The sequence below is a fragment of the Dipodomys spectabilis genome, unplaced genomic scaffold, assembly GCF_019054845.1.
Source record: "Dipodomys spectabilis isolate Male_0828 unplaced genomic scaffold, ASM1905484v1 ptg000208l, whole genome shotgun sequence".
Taxonomy (NCBI): domain Eukaryota; kingdom Metazoa; phylum Chordata; class Mammalia; order Rodentia; family Heteromyidae; genus Dipodomys; species Dipodomys spectabilis.
In genome coordinates this window covers 477,466-495,579 of record NW_024870885.1, presented here as the reverse complement: position 1 = coordinate 495,579, position 18,114 = coordinate 477,466, and the positions used below count along the sequence as shown (strand labels likewise).

Below are 18,114 nucleotides of genomic sequence, written 5' to 3'. Positions count from 1 at the left end.
CTGATGTCTTCTACCAAAGTATAACAACATTGTGGCTCCAATCTTAAGCAAATGCTTCCAGGAAATGAGAAGTGAGATTTACCAGGTGTTAGAAGGGAAGCCAGCTTACTGCTTAATGATGTCACAAGTCTGATGTCAAAATGTACAAGGACATAATAGGAGGATGAGTTACAGACTAACGCCTCTGATGCAAACGTAACTCAGAATACCAGAGGGTCAGGTCCAGGAGCACAGAGGGGAAGGTAACGCAGCAGGAACACAAGTCTGGTTTAACAGGCAAAATCAAGCATTACAGTTTACTGCTTGAGCAGAATAAAAGAAAAATCACAAGATCAACTCAGTAGATACAGAAAAAGCATATGACAAGATTTAATATCCATTTGTGGTATTTTTAATTCAGAAAACTAGAAATAGGAGAGAACTTTCTCAGTCTGTTACACCTCCAAAAAGCTGTAACTTGGGCTGGGAAATTGGCTCAGTGATAGAGCGCTTGCCTCAGGGCCCTGGGTTCGATTCCTCAGCACCACATAAGCAGAAAAAAGCTGGAAGTGGCACTGTTGCTCAAGTGGTAGGGTGCTAGCCTTGACCTGAAGAGCTGAGGGACAGTGCCCAGGCCGAGAGTTCAGCCCCCACGACTGACAAAAAATAAAAATTTAAAAAATCTGTAACTTCAAACTTAAAATAGTTACATCTGTGCAAATCTTGTCAGAAGTCCTCTGGTGGTGACTCTTAGTCTGCCTTTTTGTTTTAAATTGAGAATGACCTGTATTTGCATCATTTAGCATTTTTGTAGGAGATACTGAACATACACCAAGACATGAAAGAATAACTTCTGGAAAATTAAACACTGCCCCTGTTTGTGAACTCCTGAGCCAGACACCACTAGACACTGGTGCGGCCCTTGGGTCTCACCAGACAGCACGCTTCACCATGTGCTTGCCTCTCTGTAAGCCAGCTCCTCTGGCACCGCCTTTGAGATGTGCAGCCCTCACCCCATGCCACCCGGAAGGATTGCTACTCATCCGAGGGCGGACTCGGAACAGCTTCGGCCCTTCCCCATCCACTAGCCTGCCAGTGCCTTGGGCCTTGGCGTCCAGATCTGCAGCAGTATTTCCTCCTCTTCATAAACAGCCTGGACTCTACAACACTTCCTTTGTATATTAAGGCAGATTGTATATTCTGAACCCTTGGAGCTGGTTGTGGAGCCTGTGTACCCAGACAAGCTGCCCACGCTCCTAGGACCCTCTGAGACGTATGCTCTGTACAGTGACATGTCCACAATGCTGTTCTGATAATGCTGACAGCCTCTGGCTGCTGCCCTTGGCTGCTTCTTCCCCTAAGACTTAGCAGGAAGAGAAAGGCAAACAGAGTTTCTGAGATGAGCATGAGACACAGATAGGTTCTTGCCAATATGAAGATTTGTTCACCCTGACTGTTTCCAAATCTCTCCTTCGTGTAGTGGTGCTCAGCAGGGCAAGCGTGTGAAGGGGGTAGGCCCAGCGAGCGTGTGGGCGAGTGGGCGGCCCCAGCACCACACAGGCTGCCCAGCACCACACAGGCTCCCAGGCATCGCAGCCATCAGAGGCGAGTGGGTGGCCCCAGCACCACACAGGCTGCCCAGCACCACACAGGCTCCCAGGCATCACAGCCATCAGGGGCGAGTGGGCGGCCCCAGCACCACACAGGCTCCCAGCACCACACAGGCTCCCAGGCATCGCAGCCATCAGGGGCGAGTGGGCGGCCCCAGCACCACACAGGCTCCCAGCACCACACAGGCTCCCAGGCATCGCAGCCATCGGGGCAGGTCTCTGTGACCTGCCTTCCTCCACCTTTCGACCACAACCCACCACATGGTCTTTATTGGCAGAGTAGAGCAAGATTAAATCAGGATTTTCCCTCCACAGGGATAACTAAGGGACTCTGCTCCGTGTGGATAGGTCAGAAACAGATCATCTGAGTGTCAGAGCTACTCTTGCACAGATGCGCACACACCTGCACACACCTGCACATACATATGCTGCAATGCATGCATAGCACACATGTGCATGTACATGTGTCACACTAAACACGCCGCTGCACATGTGCACAGCGCACATGCACATATAAGGCATTTGTGTGAGGGTCCCACAGGCCCTGCTTTGCCTGGAGCCCTCACCCTTCCTATCAGAGCCCAGCCACAGACATGCATGTCCTGTGCTCCTGGCTGACGCAGGGTCTGGGGCGCCAGTGCACCCTCTGGCTATCTGCTTGCCGTTGACCACCCAGCTGCCTTTTATTCCTCACACTGGGTACCTCTAGAACCACCTCTGCAGGAAAGGTGTCCTTGGCCCTGGGTGTGGCTCAAGTGGTATAGCACTTGCTTAGCAAATGGGCAATCCTAGGCTGGACCCCCAATACAGCATAAAAGGGTGGCCCTTTCTTGTTGGGAGCTGATTCTTTCCTTGTGAAAGATTTCACCCATTAGACCTGAACTGTGAGGCTCAGGCTGTCTTACCTGTGAAAGGTCCCACCTCCCTGGTAAGTGGAAGCTGTGCACACATGGCTGTGCAGAGGGTATTTTATAGGGACTAAAGTGTGTCCTGCATGTCCAGTTCTCCCAGAAGTGAGATGCGAGAGCCACAGCCCAGCTTAGCACGCTGTCGCCTCCCTGCACTGTGCCTGCAGCCCAGCACAGCCCTAACTCTGCGTGCCAGTGCCTGATGTGAGTACAAGGATCAGCACAGGAGCATGTCCAGGGCCCTGCATGGGTACAGTGTGGCACACCCCAAGGGCATGCGTGACACCAGCCAGGGACTAGCGCTGTGAACAGGGCCGGAAGGGGCTGGCTTCGCACTGGGTCAGAAGGCTGGAGGGGCCCCAGGACATGGGAAGGAGGCCTGTCCAGGGAGCCATGCTCATGGCCCTGCTGGGGAGAGGGGACAGGGTCAGGGGGAGATTGCCTATCCCAGGCAAACAGACATGTTTCAAGGAAGGAGACATCTCTGAAGTGGCCCTAGGGGGATCATAGCTTATTTTGGGCAGGGACCCTGAGATGGGTGTGAAATGTGACTTCGAGTGGTGGGGTAGGGTATGGCCCCTCCCTCACACAGGGACTTCTCTGGGAAACTGGACTGGGTTTGACCAACGGCACACCGATCCTTCTTAAGCTTGTGATTCACCATGACAGAGATGCTGGGCCTTTCCTGTGTACCTGATCACATCAGGTAGAGAGGAGACACGCACTGGAGCCACTGTGCACAGGGCGCAGCGTGGGGAGGGAGGCCCTCCTTCAGGACAGAGCGGGCGTTCCGTGTGGAGAACCCCCGCCCAGCTCCCTGGGGCTTCACTCTTTGCATGGGGCTCACCAGGAGGCTTCTGGTGACTGGCTTTGTCAGGGAGCCCGACATTGTGTCAGGTCTGACGTCCACCCCACACCAGCCAGGTGAGCCTCAGTAGTAGGCATGAATCGTACCTCTGTGTGTCCCCAGGTCCAAGAGGCAGCCCTGACCCTAGAAGGCCTGGCTGGCACCAGCTGTCCTTTCTCTGTTGCAGGACGACCATCTGGACTCACCGTGTCCACTTCCTGGAGGAGCAGGCCCTACCTCGCTGGGCCTCCTTCACCATCTGGAATGCAGGCAAGCAGGGACGCAGGCTGTACCGCAGTCTGACTGCTGCCAACCAGCGCAAGGTGAGCCTGTCCTTCCCCGCCCTCCCCGGCAGCACAGAACAGGCCCTGGAGCTGCTGGCCTTGCTCACCCAGGTGGCTGCCTTCTGTGACGTGGACAAGAACAAGATCCAGAAGGGCTTCTACTGCTACGAGGAGGCACAGGTGTGTGGGCTCACCACTCCTGGAGGGTTCAGTGCTGTGGGAGACTCGTGTGTGTGACTCACAGGGCTGGGTGTCCTGTCAGCCCACCACCAGTTGTTCTGTAAGATTGCTCAAGACCCCCGTCCTCCACCTTGAGTGCTTCAGGGACCCTCTATCATGAGGCGCCTGAGTGACCCTGGCTGGCACATCTTCCCTCCAGGAAAGGCCCAAGCCTCAGATCCCCATCCTGCACTTCCGGGATGCACGGCCACCCTTTGTCATCTGTGTGAAGCTGGTGAGTGTTGGATACGGCTGCCGGGCTCCTGGATGGCAGGCTTGGGGCGTCTTCCTCCCTGACTCTGTGCCTGGGGCACGGCTCCAGCTGCTCAGCTATGGACGTGGGACATACCGCCCAGCTGTTGCTGCCTGGGCAGGCCCCCAGGCTCCCGGGGGTCCTGGTCACCAGGGCCTGGGCTCCTTGACATAGCGGCAGCACGCCTCTGGCCACAGGCGGTTGCTGTCGGCTCCTGATCCTGCTCTCACGTGTAGTTGTTAGTCTGCTCTGCACACAGGTCCACAAGTAGGTCAGGTGTGGCAGACACAGCTTCCCTGGGTACTCTGCTCTTCACAGATTTCTTTTTGTTCCAGTTCAGGGCTTGAACTAAGGGCCTATGCTAGCACTTTACCAATTAAGCCTCAGCTCTACTTCCTACCTTTTAGGTGGCTACTTGGAAATAGAGTCTGATGGACTCTCCTGCCTGATTCTCCCCTCTCAGCCTCCTGAATAGCTAGGATTACATGCAGATGTGTCTCTAGTGCAGCAGCTGCTGCTTTTATAATGTCATTTTAGTGTCCTATGTAGGAAGTTCTTTTCCACACCTAACCTCGTTTGTTAATGCAAAATGTTTTTTGCATTGGAGCCAAAATTTTCCCCTTCCATTTGGACATCAAATTGTCCCAACTTCACCTACTGAGAAACTGCTTTTCTGATAAGGAACATCACCACTCTATGCTGGCCAGGTCACAAGGTCTGTCATGGACTCTGGTCTGGACCAGTCCTGTACCTCATGAGTCAGCATCGTGATTCACTGAGAGCCGTACCGTGGCAGCAGGCTGATCTTCCTTATTCTAGAATTCTTTCTCTCTCTTTTTCCTTTTCGGTCATGGGGCTTGAACTCTGGGCCTGGGCGCTGTTCCTGCGCTCTTCAGCTCAAGGCGAGCGCTTTACCGCTTGAGCCACAGCTCCACTTCCGGTTTTATTGGAGATGAGTCTCACGGACTTTCCTGCCCGGGCTGGCTTTGAACCGTGATCCTCAGAGCTCAGCCTCCTGAGTAGCCAGGATGACAGGCATGAGCCATGGTGCCTGGCTGCATTCTTTCTTTTTTTCTTTTTTGTCAGTCATGGGGCTTGAACTCTGGGCCTGGGCGCTGTCCCTGTGCTCTTCAGCTCAAGGCCGAGAGCTCTAGCGCTTGAGCCACAGCACCACTTCCGGTTTTATTGGAGATGAGTCTCACGGACTTTCCTGCCCGGGCTGGCTTTGAACCGAGATTTTCAGATCTCAGTCTCCTGAGTAGCTAGGATTATAGGCGTGAGCCACCAGCGCCTGGCCTCTCTCTTTTAAATTGGTTTATTGTGAACCATAACAGTGCAGAACGTGGCCCGCAGCTGAGGTCTGGCCCTCCGCCTGTTTTGTAGATAGTTTTGTTAGAGCCCAGGGACATGAACCCCCAAGCCGTGTGTGAGCCCCCGGCCCCTGCTGTTCTGGGTCGCGGTGTCATCCAGGGGCAGAGGGCTCACTGAGCAGCGCTGCCGGGGAAGGGGCCCATGCGGCAGGGAGACACAGCACCCCACCTTCGCAGGCTGGCTTTTGGCGGTCATCACAGCACAGGGCACATCCACCTCCCTGATCACACAGTGGGAAGTGGTGTCAGGCTCATCGTTCAGCACATCTCACTTAGGTCACATCATTGTCAGGGACCAGGCCTGCTCCCCCTCCCGAGAGGAAGTGCCTGCTGCGGGAGTGTCAGGTGTTTAACAGCGATGCCCTCGGCAGAAGCTCCTCCCTGGGGGGCCACAGGCCGGACCCTCAGCTCACTCCCACCCCCTCCCACCTCTGTGTGTGACTCCGAGTCAGGCTCTCCTTGTCTACTAGACTGTCTTCTGGAAAGTTCTCTGCCCCTCTGGATGCTACTCCGTCTTGGCTTTGAGTCTCACAGATGCCTCCATGTGGTGGCTGCCATTTCATTCAGTCTCGTTTAAGAAGGTGCCCCGCCCAGTGTCCTCTGCAGGTGGGTTGGGGAGGTGAGGTGTGAGCCAGTGGACAGAATAGCTTTCCCCCAAGAGTTTCTGGCCACAGTTCACTGGAGACAGCAGTGGTGACGAGGAGGGCAAGGCCAGGTCCGGCCAGGACGCCCGTGCCAGCACAGCAACCTCCAGGAGGCGGCCCAGGACGCCCGTCCACCATTGCTCAGCTCTTCCTTCCAGAGCTACGTCCTCTCTGGTTAAACCTGCTGGAATTGCCATGCATAGGACGAGTGTGTGGGGCCCCAGGGTCACAGCACTTGCTCTGCTGTGGGACAGGTGTGACAGCGGAAAGGGGGCCCCAGAAATAGGGGAGGAGCGCAGGTCAGCCCCAAACAGCTGGTAGGGCTGTCAGCGGTCTTGTTTGGAGGCCGCTGCCAGACCAGGCATCCCCAGCCCCCGCCAGTGTCGGTGCTAGAACCTAGTATCAGCAGCAACACGGCGCCCCTGGCCCGTCTCCTATTAACAGGAGCCAAGTTCAGTGTACGTGACAGGCACAGGTGACCCCAAACCCAAGCCCTCACTGTAGCCCCTGCAGGAGCCCCAGGGAGCAACTTGATCTCCCCCACAGGATCTCACTGGGGGTGCGTTTGAGGACAACCTGAAGTCACTGCACCTGCAGGAAGGCCGGGACTTCCTCCACTTCAGCTGAGTCAGGCGGCGGCCACCCCAGGTGGGTCTCGGAGCCGCCACTTGCGTCTCAGCAGCAGCGCTGTCTTTCTGCTTCCTTGGCCTCTCCCTGCCTGCTCCACATGCTCAGCCCTTCTTTTATGCGTCCAGTGTCCGAGCCCCTCCGCGCCCTCAGATGGACGCCCGGGCTGTGCTCCACCAGACTTCTACATTGCATCACGCGCTGTTTGCACTGTAGTTCTTTTATACTTTTTAAAAGTCTGTGTTATCACCAGGCACCGGTGGCTCACGCCTGTCATCCTAGCTACTCAGGAGGCTGAGGTCTAAGGACTGCGGTTCAAAGCCAGCCCAGGCAGGAAAGTCTGAGAGACTCTTATCTACAATAAACCACCAGAAAACCAGAAGTGGCGCTGTGGCTCAAGTGGTAGAACGCTAGCCTTGAGCTGAAAAGCTGAGGGTCAGCGCCCAGGCCCAGAATTCAAGCCCCACAACCAAAAAAAAAAAGTCTGTGTTACAAAATGTGAGTTCTATGTTCTAGAAATATCCATTAGACCAAGCTTTTCTTCATTTCCAACTTGGTAGTTTCCATGATGTGCATGGGCCAGTGAGCTAGCTGGGCTCTGGGCTCACTAGACAAGTGCGTTACCAGCTGGGTCTCTTGCTTAGTTTTTGAGTTTCAGGCTGGCCTTGAACCATGACCTTCCTGTCTCTATCTCCTGAATGTTCCACTGTACCAGCTGCTTTGTTTGCTTATTAAAACCACAGTCTCCTCGTACAGATCCTCCCAGGTGTGTGCCCCTGCCCAGCCCAACCTCGGTGCCCGCCATGGCTGTGGCAGGTCCGGGAGGACACTGCCCCGTCCCCCGCATCCAGGCAGCTCCTCTTTACCAGCACGGCCTGAGCTTCTCAAACATGTGGAATAGGTGTCTCCTACGTCGAAGGCTGTATATGTGGTTTTGCCAGCTGCGAAAGGTGTATTTTCTCTGCTGTCTTACTTGGTGCATTTTGTGTGCACTTCTGAGCCAGCAAGCCTTTACCCTTTACTTTTTTTTTTCCCCTTGAGTATTGGGATTTGAACTCAGGGCTTCATACTTGCTAAGCAAGTGCTCTACTGCTTGAACCATGCCCCAGCCCTTTTTGCTTTCTTATTTTTCTCTCGTAGAGTCTTGCATTTTTTTGCCTAGGCTGGTCTCAGAACTTGTCATCTTCCCACTGTCTACCTTCCAAGTCACTGGGATTACAAGAGAGCGCCACAGTACTCACTCCTGGACCTGAAATCATGCTCTTTAATGGGGACGTTCCAAGTGTGCGAACACACTTACTGCCACCGTTGCAAGTTCGCAGTGGCGTTGCCCCGCTTTTGCTGTCAGGCTTCGGTGGTGTCTGTGTCTGTTAGGCCTTTTCTCTAGTGCACACTAGCCCCGCTCAGGATGGCTCTTGGCAGGTCAGCAGCTGTACCTAGCCACACCCATGGCTGGATTCTCTCGCCTTAGAACAAAGGACATGAGACGCCTTCCTGCCGTGTCTGTCCACCGGAAGGAATTCCGCATGCCAAGGGGCCACATTTAGCGATCATGCTTTTTGTTCACAGTCTTTACTGCTCTTTGTTTAGCATCTTGTCAGTGAGACTAACGGGATCTCCCCTCTGTGGTTTTTAGCTGAGGACAAGTGTGCACCAGAACACGATACTTCTGAGTGTCCGGGACGCTGCTAAGCAGGCTACAATGCAAAGAATTAAGAAAACACCATGAGCCGGGCGCCGGTGGCTCACGCCTGTCATCCTAGCTACTTGGGAGGCCGAGATCTGAGGATCACAGTTCAGAGACAGCTGGGCAGGAAAATCCAAGGCTCTTTAATTAACCAACAGAAAAATGGAGGTGAAGCTGTGGTTCAAAGAGGTAGAGAGAAAAAGCTCATGGACAGTACCCAGGCCCTGAGTTTAAGCCTCATGGGAAGGAAAGGCGGGCAGGCGGGCACCATGAGTGGAAAAGCCCTGTTCTCCTGAAAGACTATTCTGCCCTCTTTCTCGAGCCATTCTGAGGAGCTCTGGACTTCCCAGGACACTCAGGGGAGCCGGACCTGGCCCGGACCCCAACCCAGCCAGAAGCGCTTCAGAATGTATATGCATGTGGACCCACACAGGCGGCTTTCGCCTGGGGTCCTCCTGGGGCTTGGGCTTGCTTTTGGTTCTGGAACTTGAACTTAGGGCTTTGGCTTACTGGGCAGGCCTCTACCCGAGCCCTTCTTTGTAACTGTCGTGTTGAAGTGGTGTTACTTTCTGCCTAGACCCATGCGTGGACCCCAGTCCACCTACTTTACTATTCCTGTCACAGCTGGGACAGGATCCACCACCGTGCCCAACTTCTTCCGTTATGAACACAGCTGAATGACAGGCATTCGACACCACACTCACGGTTGAGAAGAGTAGCAATCACTGCGTCTCACTAGGCTCACTTTAAACGCGATCCTCAACTTCAGCCTCCCAAAGATTATAGTCTTAGCTTGTCCCTTCACCAATGCGTTAGTGTGTCAAAGTTGCTTAACATTTTCTCTCAGCTAAACCTCCATCTTACTCCTTCCCTCAGGCCTCCATGCCCTGGCACAGCTCTGCGTCCATGCGGTCATCCCACTGGGACTGCCACACCTAACTGCGCAGAGCGCTGTTCTGAGGCCCCTCCTAGCCTTGCTTGTTTCCAGCTGTTCCTTGTAACTTGTACCCAAGCTACACACTGACCTTTTTCTCTATTACTTCTCTCATTTTCTGTTACTAAGAGCTCTTTGCTATTGTCTAATCTCTGACCATTTCTACCCCTTTGATGGATGTGTGTGTGTGTGCGTGCACACACGTGCAACCACTCCTGGGTCTTGAACTCAGAGCCTGGACACTGTCCCTGAGTTCTGCTCAAAGTTAGTGCTCTATCACTTCAGCTCTACTTCCAGCTTTTTTTTTTTCTTTCACCAGTCCTGCAGCTTGAACTCTGGGCTTGGGCGCTGTCCCTGAACTCTTCAGTTCAAGGCAAGCGCTCTACCACTTGAGCCACAGCGCCACCTCTGGTTTTCTAGTGGTTAATTGGAGATGAGTCTCACGGACTTTCCTGCCTGGGCTGGCTTTGAACCATGAGCCTCCTGAGCTGGGATTATAGGTGTGAGCCACCAGCACCCAATCCCCTGAGCTAGTGCTCTACCACATGAGCCACAGTTCCACTTCTGGGTTTTTCTGTGTATGTGGCACTGAGTAATCAACCTCAGGGCTTCATGCATGCTAGGCAAGCACTCTACCACTGAGCCACAGTCATAGCCCCACTTCTAGCTTTTTTAGTGGTTAATTGGGGATGAAAGTCTCATGTCCTTTCTTGCTTGGGTGATCTCAGATCTCCACCTCCTGAGGAGGAGTACAGACATGAGCCACCAGCTCCAAGTTCTATCTCCTTTGCTTTAAAAAAACCAAAAACCCCAACAAAACATACATGTAGTTGTGTGCCTGGAATGATCCGCAGAGTGAGGCTGTGGCTTCCGTGTCCTTGTGTTCTCTACAGAGGAGCCCAGGCCCCGAGGAGACTTGCCACCTCTGGAGTGTGGGCTCAGGCGCTATGCAGAGGTCTGGGAGGTGTGGTGTGGTGTGGCTGTAGTCTGGACGGGGGTACGGCCGTCTGATGTCCATTGCGATCGTGTGTGGGTCTCCCAGTGGCTTTGGGCTGGCGCCTTTCGTGCTGTCAGTGTGACGCAGGCCCCAGCCCGGCTCCAGCCACACAGCTCCAGGCCCCCATGTGGCCCTGGCTCCTCATGCCCACCTTCCTAGCTGGTCGCCTTCCTGCTCTGTGGACTTGGGGCCAGCTCACCTCTGGCCGGGCCTGTTTTCTTCTCTGCCACAGGCTCCTACCCCCGCGTCAAGAACTTCCCCAGAAGACGCTCTGCTGTGCCACCCGCTGTCTGTCCTGGCAGCCATCAGTGTGGACACCGTCAGTTGCCACCACGGTCCATGCTATGCAAGTCCATCCTGGCTGCCGTCCCAGGAACAGGCTCAGACACCCGGCTGCAAGAACCAGGGGCTGCTGAGGGTGGGAGCGGCCTGCCAGGTGACACCAGAGTGTGCCAGGGTGTCGCCGACGCCTTGTGTGGCAAACTGACCACGCTCCATGCCTTAAAAGGCCTCTGGGGAGCAGAGAGGGTTTTTCTGTTTTCAACGAAGGCTGTGCTTTCTTTTCCTCAGTAGTCACCTGCTCTGTCCTAGCAGAAAGGACAGCACACCCTCACATGTGGCGTAGCTGTGCCTGGCCACGCGGCCCGTCATTCACCTGGGACAGGAACCTACCAGCCGCCACGAAGCATGTGAAACCCGGCTCGGGACAGGGGTCCCACTCCAGGACGGAGGCCACTGGCCTGACTGGTGGCTTACTCCAGCCCTGGAGGGTGGCCCCTGGGAGCCAGCAGACGGCGCCACGCTTGTCAGGCCTGGCCAGCTCACCTCGGTCAAGTGACTGGACACACTTGGCTTTCGCAGAGGGCTGGGTATCAAACTGCCCGCCTCAGTCCTGGGCTCCCAGCTCCGTGATCTTGCTCGTATGTGGGTAGCATCTCCAATTCTGCTCCCACCATCCCTGTGTCTGACCTGTGTTGCCCAAAGACGAGCTGCCCTTGACTCCAAGGCCTGCCCCGGCAGCATTCTGAGCAGGAGGAGCTGGAGGCCCAGTATCCACATTGCATAGCCTTACATGTCTTCAGGACCAAAACGGTGCACTGAACAACAGGGGAGTCACTACTGCCTCACAAGAGGACACACGGGACTCAGACCCCGTAAAGCTGTCAGGCTGCTCGCCCGGCTGTCAGTGCCCCCTAAACGGGACGGCAGCCACACCCTGCCCACAGCCCCAGTGACAGCATCTGCCCATCCGACAACACCCATCTCTCAGTGCCTGCACCAGCCCTGCCCAGCCTCCAGAGCTGAGGCAGAAGCCTCCCGCAGAAAGCAGTCCCTCCGTCCCACGCTGAGTCTCAACCCCTCACACATCAGCCTCCGAGACAGGCACGCGTGGGCACATGATTTTATGGGAAATGCATCTGTGGGAACAGCAGAAGCAGCTCAGGCCTTGTGGTCACTAGAGCACAGCGCAGCGGCCGCTGTTCGGCACTGGCTTTCTCCATGTTCCAGGGTGCAAGGCAGCCAACACAGCCAGCAGGTTGAGGGCTCAGTTCCCAGGACCAGCCTCAGCAGCAGCATGCTGTAAGAGAGACCGCAGCGTCAGGGAGATCTGCCCCCCTGGACTTGAGCCGGGAGGGTGGCAACGGGTAGCCGGGGCCCCAGCCACACGGCAGGGGGAGACTGGGAACCTCCCGGCCCTGGCAGGGGCACACGCGGTGTCGGAGCCGGGGCAGCGGCACGGGTCCGTTACCTTGGGTACCAGCTGGGGTCTGGGCACAGCGAGGAGGTCACACAGGTGATTCCGCCGCTCCCTCACCACGGCCAGCTTGGCATCCCTGAGGGAGGACGTGTGGGACTCAGCCTGCACGGGCCTCGGCACGGTAGCTGCATCGTGCAGGCTCCACTGCTCCAGACCGATGCCCAAGGCGGACTTGGGGAGCCCAGCCAGACACAGCGTGGGGGACACCCGGCTCTGCTCAAAGGGCTTCAGAAACCTTTGCACTCTATCCAGTACCGACAGTGACTACTGAGCAAAGCCATGCTTCTGTGATGAGGTCTCTGAATTCCCTGGCAGGAAGGAGCTCCAAGCACTGCTGACTGACATCTGTCCCTTCTCTGCATTTTCTTAAGCTACTTCAGCTTTGACCCAGAGTGTGACCTCTGAAACCTGTTCCCCAGCACCCCAGGACCCTCACAGGGAAACAGGGATGGCAGCGGTGGCTGCGGTCACCTGAGTGTGAGAGCCTGCACCTGCCCAGGACCGGTGGTGCCCACCTGTCCTGCCCAGAGCCAGCAGCTTTCTCTTTCTCTGTTTTTCTGAAGCCCAACATCCCGGGGGGGGGGGGGGGGGGGGGGTCCTTAGCCACAGCAGAGCCTGACTGGCATTACAGGAAGAGAACCACAACCAGCTTCTGAGAGGCAGGGGTCTGAACCACTCACGGCCAACGACTGGGAGAAAACTGTATGCTGAGTGTTTCCCTGCTCCAAGCCCGGGAGGTGCCGGCCTTTCCCCCTCCCCTTTGGAGCTATGGGGAAAGATGAGCATCACTGGGTCGGAGCCCACTCACCAGGCCGTGTCACTGAGCACAAGCATGACCTCGTCCACAACGTCATCTGCCACCACGTTGCTGTAGGTGAGCACCATCTCATAGATCTGGCTTGCTGCCGACTTCCGGACCTGGAGCAGGGAGAGACTTATCAGGAGGAGGAAATGGTACCATCCAGGGAGTCGGTGTGCCTCAACAGAGCTGGCCTTGGACCCTGGCCACCGAAGGATGTGTGGTGGAGGGAAGGACGAGAACTAGGCAGGGACTCCCCCAGCACAGGCATGGTGGCACCCGCCCGGCGGCAGCTCCCCGCCCGGCAGCAGCTCCCCGCTCTGCTAGCTCTAGCCCACCATTTCTCACAGTCCCAAGTAGAGTAAGCGGGCACACCACCATTCCGCCTGGAAACCACTCCTACCTTTTGGGAAAACACTGTCTGGGTGATTAAAGGTTAACGGGAAAAAGGAATCCTGAGAAATTTAATCCTAGGTAAAAGCTGGGTCTCGATGTGTGGCGGTATCCACTGGGACTGGCCTCAGCCTGGAATGCTCCAGGGTCCAGGGGCTGGGCTGGCAGGCCACACTCAGCAGCACCTTTCTGTCCCCATAACACAGTGCAGCTGACCCCAAACCTGGGGTGGCCCAGCCGTGGGGCTCCTCTTCACAGCATATCATCACACCCACTCCACTTCAGAGCCGCCTGCGTCAACACAGCCCGCATCTGCGCAGGCCACTGGTGTGGCCCACGATCCAGGCACACGCTCTCCACGGGGAATGGGTGGCAGAGACCACGTGGCCCACGATCCAGGCAGACACTCACCACGGGGAATGAGTGGCAGAGGAGAAGCAAGAGCTGCAGAAGGACCTTGTTCCTCACGTCGCCGTGGAATTGCACCATCCCACAGAGCCTGCAGAAAGCCCACCAGGTGATCAGAGGTTGCACAGCCAGCTCACAGGCTGAGTGCACAGGAGACCCAGGAGCACACGGCCCAGAGCTCTATGTATGCGTGCATGAGTGTACACATATGCACACCATGATGGGCATGCCTCTGGGTACACCTGTGTGCCTGTGAACACACTTCTGTACACACATGTGCCATGTGAACCAGTGTGTGTGAATACCAGACAGGGAAGCAGCCCGAGTCAGGGAGACATCTCAGAAGAGATCAGCAAGGAGCCTACCCGACCCGTGGTGACCCGCTGGCCCTTGGGAACCTGTGGGACCACTGAGGCACTGGCCACTGGTCAGCGTGACCTAGTAGACCATCTGAGCTCTGCTGATCAAAGCCTGAAAAACATCCAGGGCCGGGGTGGGCGGGCTGCACACATCAGGACAGCACTGAGCACACCCCACTCTGCTGGGCAGTCCAAGCCTTCTGCTGGCCCCCGCAAGGACCCCACTGGCCACGTAAATTACTGCCGTCTTACGTGCACAGCTGACTTTGGAGCCATGAAGCCCCTTCAGAGGCTGACAGGCCAGGAGCATGTAGAACTCACACTGCAATGCTTGAGCGTAGTTTCTGGATGTCTTTGGACTTCTTGATCTCCTCCTTACAAAGTGCAAGCAGCTGTACACAGAAGGGGTGGCTGTAAGAAGAACAGGTTATTCTGGAGCACAGCCGCCACGACCAAGGAACAGCAGCCAGCCAGCTGACAGGAACTGGCGCTGCGGTCCCACATCCCTGGAGGGCAGATGCCCGCTGGGTCCCTGCCGATGACCACCGCCACCCTCGCCAGCCAGTGCTCACTGCACAGCAGGCTGACCTCAGCATGGCTTCCATGTGGGCACAGACGCTCAGGTGGCTGTGGCTGGCTGAGACCGTGCGGTGCGCGCCTTCTGTCTACCTCCACCCACCAGGGGCTGCGGCACACCGCCCATGACAGCCACTCCCACCACACCCAGCCCAAGGGGGCACCGCGGTCCCCTGGCAGAGCACCCAGAGGTCCCTCTGCAGACCCTGAAGCTTGTCGGGGCAGGGTGGATGTCACGCTGCTGAGGGCCGTGGGCACCCTGGTACCTGCCTACTAATGCCCGGCACAGCCACTGTCCAAGCCCTAACCCAAGCTTCCCAGGGCTCTGTGGGGCCTTTCTGCACCCCAGCCCCTCGGATGCCAGGGACCCTACGGCTTCCCAGGCCAGCAGTATTCCGAACACACGGTATTCCAGCTCAGCTGCATGTCAGGGGAGCTCTGAACAGGGCCTCAGGCACGTCAACCCAGGAGGTATCTTTTCCACTGTTTTTTTGTTTTGTTTTTATGTCCTACTGGGGCTTACGCTCTCCCCACCTCCAGTGGACTGCTATACACTTGAGCCATGCCTCCACTTCAACTTTTTGCTATTTGGAGCTAAGAGCCCCAGCTAGCTCAGAACCATGATCCTCAGCCTCCTGAGTAGCTAGGGTTATATGTGTGAGCCATGGGCACCCAGGGTGTTTTGAATTTTTTTTTTTTTTTGTCGGTTGTGGGGCTTGAACTCTGGGCCTGGGCGCTGTCCCTCAGCTCTTCAGCTCAAGGCAAGCGCTCTACCACTTGAGCTACAGCGCCACTTCGTGTTTTAAATTTTTTAAACCAAGAAAAGACATTTAAATTCACTTTCCCCTCCATGTGCTCGTCCTAGGGCTTGAACTCCAAGCCTGGGCACTGTCCCTAAGCTAGCACTCTAACTCTGAAGCCACAACTCCTCTTCTGGCCTTTTGTCTTTCTTTTTCTCTCCCTCTCTCTCTCCCTCCCCACTCTGTTTTTGGTTGTTAGCTGGATATTGATCTCACAGACTTTCCAGTCTGGGCTGATTTTAAATCGTGATCCTGAGATCTCAGCCTCCTGATTAGCTAAGATTAGAGGTGTGAGCCACTGGCGCCCAGTACATTAAATTCTTACATCTATAGCCAAGCTGGGTAGGCCCATGAGTGCAAAAACTTCTCCAATGAAGTTGCTAGATTACAAAGCATCCAAGACATCCAGCAAAAATGGAGATTCACCTTCACCTATAAGAACTAAACTAAATTCCTAAGAAAGCAGGCTCTGAAGAAGCCCAAAGCCATTGCCAGCCCTGGGTGTACAACGCGCGTGGGCATCTGCGGCAGACGCCAGCCCTGGGTGTACAACACGCGCAGGCATCTGCGGCAGACGCCAGCCCTGGGTGCACAACACGCGCGGGCATCTGCGGCAGACGCCAGCCCTGGGTGTACAACACGCACAGGCATCTGCGGCAGACGCCAGCCCTGGGTGTACAACACGCGCGGGCATCTGCGGCAGACGCCAGCCCTGGGTGTACAACACGGGGATCTGCGGCAGACGCCAGCCCTGGGTGCACAACACGCGTGGGCATCTGCGGCAGACGCCAGCCCTGGGTGTACAACACGCGTGGGCATCTGCGGCAGACGCCAGCCCTGGGTGTACAACATGCACAGGCATCTGCGGCAGACGCCAGCCCTGAGTGTACAACACGCGTGGGCATCTGGGGCAGACGCCAGCCCTGGGTGTACAACACATGCAGGCATCTGCGGCAGACGCCAGCCCTGGGTGCACAACACGCGCAGGGATCTGCGGCAGACGCCAGCCCTGGGTGCACAACACGCGCGGGCATCTGCGGCAGACGCCAGCCCTGGGTGCACAACACGGGGATCTGCGGCAGACGCCAGCCCTGGGTGCACAACACGCGTGGGCATCTGCGGCAGACGCCAGCCCTGGGTGCACAACGCGCGTGGGCATCTGCGGCAGACGCCAGCCCTGGGTGTACAACACGCGCGGGCATCTGCGGCAGACGCCAGCCCTGGGTGTACAACACGCGCAGGCATCTGCGGCAGACGCCAGCCCTGGGTGTACAACACGGGGATCTGCGGCAGACGCCAGCCCTGGGTGTACAACACGCGCAGGCATCTGCGGCAGACGCCAGCCCTGGGTGTACAACACGGGGATCTGCGGCAGACGCCAGCCCTGGGTGCACAACACGCGTGGGCATCTGCAGCAGACGCCAGCCCTGGGTGTACAACACGGGGATCTGCGGCAGACGCCAGCCCTGGGTGCACAACACGCGCAGGGATCTGCGGCAGACACCAGCCCTGGGTGCACAACACGCGCAGGGATCTGCGGCAGACGCCAGCCCTGGGTGTACAACACGCGCGGGCATCTGCGGCAGACGCCAGCCCTGGGTGTACAACGCGCACGGGGATCTGCGGCAGACGCCAGCCCTGGGTGCACAACACGCGCAGGGATCTGCGGCAGACACCAGCCCTGGGTGCACAACACGCGCAGGGATCTGCGGCAGATGCCAGCCCTGGGTGTACAATGCGCACGGGGATCTACGGCAGACACCAGCCCTGGGTGCACAACACGCGCAGGCATCTGCGGCAGACACCAGCCCTGGGTGCACAACACGCGCAGGCATCTGCGGCAGACACCAGCCCTGAGTGTACAACACGCACGGGCATCTGTGGCAGACGCCAGCCCTGGGTGTACAACACGCGTGGGCATCTGGGGCAGACGCCAGCCCTGGGTGTACAACACATGCAGGCATCTGGGGCAGACGCCAGCCCTGGGTGCACAACACATGCAGGGATCTGCGGCAGACGCCAGCCCTGGGTGTACAACACGCGCAGGCATCTGCGGCAGACGCCAGCCCTGGGTGTACAATGCGCACGGGGATCTGGGGCAGAGCAACAGAGGCACCAGTGCCCCCAGGCCTTGAAGGCTCATCTGAGTTCTCATCCGCCTGCAAACACAGGCTCACCACTCCAAGCCAGAGAAAGAGCCACCCAAGAGGTGACAGGCAAACTCTCCACAGCTCCCTAGTGTGGGCAGAAAAATCGGAATGAGATGACTTTGGCAGTGGGAAACCAGCTGCCATGGTGCCACTTGACCATTCAAAAGCAGTCAGAGGGAGGCCTGCTCCCTGGTAAACGGTGTGCCCGTGGGGGCTCGAGAACCTCCACGGAACACAGAAGACCCAGTGTCTGGGGTCGCGAGGAAGCAAGAAACATGCCCCTAAGGAGCACATTTACTGACAAAGCCAGCCCAGCACCCAAGCCGTGTCAGCGCTCCTGGACAGGACATCACACGGTAGTGGTGACCGCCGCATGCATGGCGCAGGCGGCGGGACGCAGCCACCAGAGACCCCGTGGCCCTAGGCCGGGCTTGCCCGCCCCACAGCACAGGGGCTGCACCCAGCCTCCCACCGCCCTGCTCTCGCACCTCCCCTCTGCCACGCAGCCGGG

At 57.0% G+C, this 18,114-nt stretch overlaps 2 protein-coding genes across 2 annotated transcripts in view; one reads left to right on the top strand and one right to left on the bottom strand.

The window, feature by feature from the left end:
- The window catches only part of B3gntl1 (UDP-GlcNAc:betaGal beta-1,3-N-acetylglucosaminyltransferase like 1), a 63,386-nt gene extending 52,728 nt beyond the window's left edge, over positions 1-10,658 (top strand). Inside the window, 5 exon segments of the mRNA XM_042696572.1 lie at positions 3,532-3,667; positions 3,740-3,808; positions 4,008-4,082; positions 6,661-6,762; positions 10,592-10,658. Of these exon segments, the coding sequence (XP_042552506.1) occupies positions 3,532-3,667; positions 3,740-3,808; positions 4,008-4,082; positions 6,661-6,741 (361 nt within the window). The 3' untranslated portion in view covers positions 6,742-6,762; positions 10,592-10,658.
- A 1,087-nt stretch (positions 10,659-11,745) lies between these two features.
- Tbcd (tubulin folding cofactor D) overlaps positions 11,746-18,114 on the bottom strand; it is a 164,854-nt gene continuing 158,485 nt past the window's right edge. The window contains exons 35-39 of the mRNA XM_042696601.1: positions 14,399-14,488; positions 13,722-13,809; positions 12,927-13,036; positions 12,110-12,194; positions 11,746-11,938 (exon numbers count right to left, since the gene is read on the bottom strand). Coding sequence (XP_042552535.1) covers positions 11,906-11,938; positions 12,110-12,194; positions 12,927-13,036; positions 13,722-13,809; positions 14,399-14,488 — 406 coding nt within the window. The 3' untranslated portion in view covers positions 11,746-11,905. The remainder of the gene's footprint in view (positions 11,939-12,109; positions 12,195-12,926; positions 13,037-13,721; positions 13,810-14,398; positions 14,489-18,114) is intronic.